This window comes from Musca domestica, unplaced genomic scaffold, assembly GCF_030504385.1.
Source record: "Musca domestica strain aabys unplaced genomic scaffold, Musca_domestica.polishedcontigs.V.1.1 93, whole genome shotgun sequence".
NCBI lineage: Eukaryota > Metazoa > Arthropoda > Insecta > Diptera > Muscidae > Musca > Musca domestica.
Window position 1 is genome coordinate 1,036,469 of NW_026712442.1, and position 5,023 is coordinate 1,041,491.

A 5,023-nucleotide genomic window follows, 5' to 3' on the forward strand; every position below is an offset into this window, starting at 1 on the left:
GACAGACGGACCGACATCGCTAGATCGACTTCAAATGTCCTAAAACGGATTTGGTCCAAAGACATCTAGGGTCTAAAACCGTTATTTCTACTAGGCACGTTTTGACCGTATCAAATGATACATGCCCTCTCTGGCCATACGGCATAAACCCAAACTAAATATCAAAAAACCCTGAAACTAGAATTCTAAAGATTCGGCAAGTGAACTTGTTTTCAATATTATAATTTAAAAAAGGAATGACTACAATAATATTTTATATGTATTTGTTTGCAAATATATTATCGGTAGTCTGTGCGCATTTTGTCATATTAATATTTGTTACTCAAACGGTAGAATTCTAAGCAATTACACAATTCTCAAAATTTAAGAAATGATAACATTAAACATTTTTGCGCTTTTTTTGCTCGTATCCATTTTTATAAAAGAAGGTAAAAACAGAATTATAAATACAGATTTTAATTTGGATACATATAATTTTGTTCAGTTGGTAGTGTCCATTGCTATGCTTGCAACACCCGCGATAACGAAGAATGTGATAATCTAGACGATTCCGGCAATAGTACATTAACAACGACTTGTGAAGATACGTGTGCCACTGTTAAAGGTCAATGGGGCAACATAAATGCATATGGTAAAGAATGTTTTATTAATCATGGTGCAACTAATGTCCTACTTTTACTTTATAGAACGAAGATTTTTACTTTGGCGTGGCTGCGGTCCCATTGCAGAGTGTACACAAGCTCAAGCCATGTGTTGTCATTGCAAGGACGACTATTGTAATTTTGGAAATGTCTGCTTTAGTCACTCTATTATTCCCATATCCAATATTGTGGTACTTTCTTTAGTCAATTTCGTTTTGTATATTTGTGTATAGTTTTTTTGGTGTAGTTTTGTACATGCAATTTATTTGAACAAATGGATGCTAAAATATTAAATTATACGAACTTTTATAAATATAAAGTACTTTTTAACTTATTTTTTTAATATCACGTCAAAATTATTACAGCTAAACTACCTCTACCCACCTTCCGAGGAAAACTCTTTAAACCCTCTCCAGCACTGGAAGAAGTCATATGCCCCCATATGAGCGAGGATCACTCATTACTCTATCATGCGAAATTTGTCTTGAACTTCGTTAATTGCTTAAGGGAGAGCAATCCCGCAGAGATGTTGGCTCCTGTTATGGAAACACTGCCTAGATTATTTAATCTTTTTTGAATTTTGTAGTAAACGTTCCCAATTTAAAAACAGCGCCTTTTTTGTCATTTTTTAATTTTTTATAAGTGTTTTCCCGACTGTTAATCGGCGTTTCTTCCAATTGAGGATACGACATGCGACTGGTCCGTCGATTTAAGCAATTCGTTAAACCTAGTGGCGATAGCTCATGCAGGAGCTAAAGCCTGATTCGATGTATTCAATCAATAGCTTTCTAATTCTAATCGGCCAAATACTCTCCAAAATTTCTAACCGATGCAAGCCCGGAGGCTCAGACAGTTCATTTACAAACGGAGGAAATATTTAAGTCTCTGAACTTAGTTCTCTGCACGAAGTTCTTAAAAGCTCCTTTATTTTCCATGCACTTTAAAGGTTTTAGCGCATTTAAGGTACCGCGTCCTGTCAATTAAAAGCCACGGACCAGACCCAAACTCAAGGTGCAAGTACATAAAAAGCTAAAGTCATTTCCAGGCATCCTGGTCATGGTCATTCGCTGACAAGTCAGGATCTTCCTCAATCCTATAACACACCAAATTATGTTATACCAGGTAGGTGAACCCATGGTATAATAAAAAGGTCAGGTAGAGCTACCAGCGGATTACAATTTTTTCCTAAGTGTGCCCAATTTTGTGTATGTATTCTTTGTTTTGAAAAAAAAAGAAATAAATAAAAATAAATAAATAAAATAAAAACAAAATATTTTCAATAAAAGGAAGACACGTACAATTGTGCCATGAGTATACCCAACATACCAAAAATACAATACAGCTTGATAATAATATTATAAAAATATAATTTTTCAACAATGCTTGAGAAACACTTATGTTCCACAAACTTTTCTCAAATCTGTCCTTTGTTGACAAATTTGTTTTGATTTTTTTGTTAAATTGTCAGCAAAAATTGTTTTCTTTGGTAAAAAGCAAAATCACGCGAATTTAGGACCCATTTCTGGGCCGGATTCTTGAGGTATGGATGAATAATAAATCCAGGATTCTGTGATACATATTATTTCAATCCCATTTCAGATTGGAGGCATCAAAAAAGTTGCAGGAATTTAATAGATGTGTAGTTTTAGTGGAAGAGATGCAGAAGCTCAAATGAGGGAGAAAAAAAGCGTCAGGGTATTAAGGCCACATGAGGCAGTTACAACTGGGATGTCCATCAAAAAAAAATGTGTAAAATCATGGTACAATAAGCTACGTAAAACTACATAAATACAGCCCTGAGGCTATGCCCGCTTCCTGTCGGAATTATTCAAAATTATAGGCAGCAAGTTGTTTTCATTTATTTGATATTTTTGTTCACGTCTAAATTGTGTCAAATAGCGCGAAAGATGAATGAAATGCCTGGATGTTCTCTCAAAAATATGATCCTAAGTGTTCAAACTTTCAATTCCATGGTAAATCTCGTTAATATTAGGTGTGTCTGGTTACCCTAAAATTTGTAACAATTGTTACAAATTGTTACTGGAAGTCGTCTGTTAACCCGAAAGTTCTGCAAAAGAGAGCGGTTGAAGAGAGAAATGTTGACAGTTCTTTTTGTGAGAGTTTGCAAATTCTTGCTGGACAAATTTCTTCTTGCAATCACTTGCAACTCTTCTTCTTCTCATTCATCGACATTCAATCAGATGTTTTACATTGTTTATTTATTTATTTTTGTGCTTTCAATTTGAACATTTTTTTGTTGGAATTCGCAAGACTAATTGTTTTTGGAGAACAACTTTACAAAATGTGAAAAACGTAAATATTTATATGTAATATGAAAATAAAAGACTATTTCCAACATTTTTATCTATAAAACTTGTAAAATCGGTGGTGCTTCCTTTATTTTAATTCTTTTAATGGGGGACAAATTGGTTTGTTTTGACAAATCAGATGATTAGTTGCAAGCTTCTGCAGAAATACCGTCTGTTTACTTCTCGTAATTTTCTTGCAAAAGAGAATAAAACTACCTTACTCTCTCAGAAAGAAGTTGCTGGACAATTCCTGCTGGAAAAGTAACCAGACACACCTATTATTAATGTGCACCCCGCAATTTAAGTTTCTTCCAATCATTGATTTTGAAAATATTTTGTTTTTATTTTTCAAAGCAACAAATACATACACAAAATTGGCAGAAGTCGGGCACACTTAGAAAAAAATTGTAATCAGCTGGGAGCTCTACCTTAACTTTTATTGTACCATATGTAAAATGATTAAAAATTAATATTTTATACTATTACAATAAAAAAAGCTTAATATAATATTATTTTCGTAAGCTCATTCTACAATTTTAAGTATAAGTTTATAAATAACGGTTCCATTTCGATTATTCTATACTTTTTACGTAAAAATTTTCAATGTTTTCTCAAGCTTAAGGCTTATGTTCATAAGCTTATTGTAATATTATTTTCAAGCCATTTTGGTATGTTGGGTACCTTTAGAATGCAATATGGATGTTTTATATGACGATAATTCTACTACTAAATTCTGAATCACTCACTAGTGATACTATGGCTTGCGCGCTACTTTTCTTCAGTTCAGCTCGAAATTGATCTTAGATCATTTTAAAGAGGACATTGTGGGTTTGTGAGAGATAATACAGAAGAGAATGTATCATAATTTTCTAAATGAATGGACCACTGATGGAATCTCTACTCAAAAATGCGCTACTGCGTGGAGGAAACGCAAGCACTTTTATCAGATAAGTAACATCGCCGTAGATCAAACTCCCTGCAACCAATTTTATCAGGACTGCATCACAAGAGACATATTTAACGTTCACAAATATGCCAAGGACATATTTGACAGATGACCGATTTACCAGAATTCTCTTAAATTGAAAAGTAAGAGTGTGTAAAGTAATATAAGACATACCATGGTACAATGAAGAGAAGGTAGGCCGACTTTGAAAAAATTGCAAGTATAGAGGTCTGCCTGTTTGGCTTGTAATGTCAGAATTAGTATCAAAACAATGAAAAATCAAACAACTTGTTGCACTTATTTTGAATAAATAATAGAAAAACGCGATAACTGAATGAAAGGTCAACACTTCTTTTCAAAATCATGTACTATATATCTATTTCGCGACAAAAACTGTAGATTTTGTCGATACATTCGTTGCAATAAGCATTTTGAAAACACCCGAATTTGAATATTTTCTGAACAATTTTTATTATTGAAAAGAAGACACACACACAAAAGCAAATGAAGTTGACATATTAAGCCAGAAAAATAAAAAAATTTAAATCATATGATAGTTCTGCCCTACCTTGAATTCATAGGCCTAGCCCTTCTGAGCCTAACCCTACCCTTTTCGTGAGGATCGGACGATAATTGCAATATGCATTTAATATCCCCAACCTGTGTTGTAATGTGAAAAAATATTACAAAATATTATAAGTTAAATTGAAAAAATCGCATGCGATAAAAAATTTGAGAAAATAAAATATGTCACAAAATACTACAAAGTCTATATTAACATCTTTATTGGCATAATTTTCTGCGATTTTTTTAGATTTTATACTTTTATGCCAAGAGGGCGTTCTGAATTGACAAAATTTGTCAAAATCGGTCCAGCCATTCTTGAGATATAAGCATTTTAGCTAACATCCCCCTCCTTTCTATATATACATTGTATATATTTCGCTATATATAACCGATATATTTACTATCGGCATCTACGTAACGGTCAGTATTGACCTGTTCGTCTATTTGTGATTTTGCCGGGATGAAAAATATTCGCGGTTTAATGGAAAATTTGACTTTTATTTAACATAAATGTTGTGGCCTATTTAACCCGCTAAAAATTACCCGATGACCATCAAAAT

At 33.1% G+C, this 5,023-nt stretch overlaps 1 protein-coding gene and 1 long non-coding RNA gene across 2 annotated transcripts; both read left to right on the forward strand.

The window, feature by feature from the left end:
* Positions 1-250: 250 nt before the first annotated feature.
* On the forward strand, positions 251-1,243 carry LOC131807017 (uncharacterized). The gene is made up of 4 exons (XM_059132040.1): positions 251-428; positions 485-631; positions 687-832; positions 1,007-1,243. Exons 1-4 carry the CDS (start codon positions 371-373, stop codon positions 1,085-1,087), a joined length of 432 nt encoding a protein of 143 aa, XP_058988023.1. The 5' UTR covers positions 251-370; the 3' UTR covers positions 1,088-1,243.
* An 856-nt stretch (positions 1,244-2,099) lies between these two features.
* Positions 2,100-2,531, forward strand: LOC131807018 (uncharacterized). The gene is made up of 2 exons (XR_009344268.1): positions 2,100-2,181; positions 2,241-2,531. It is a non-coding gene; the product is annotated as an uncharacterized LOC131807018 (long non-coding RNA).
* Positions 2,532-5,023: the final 2,492 nt, after the last annotated feature.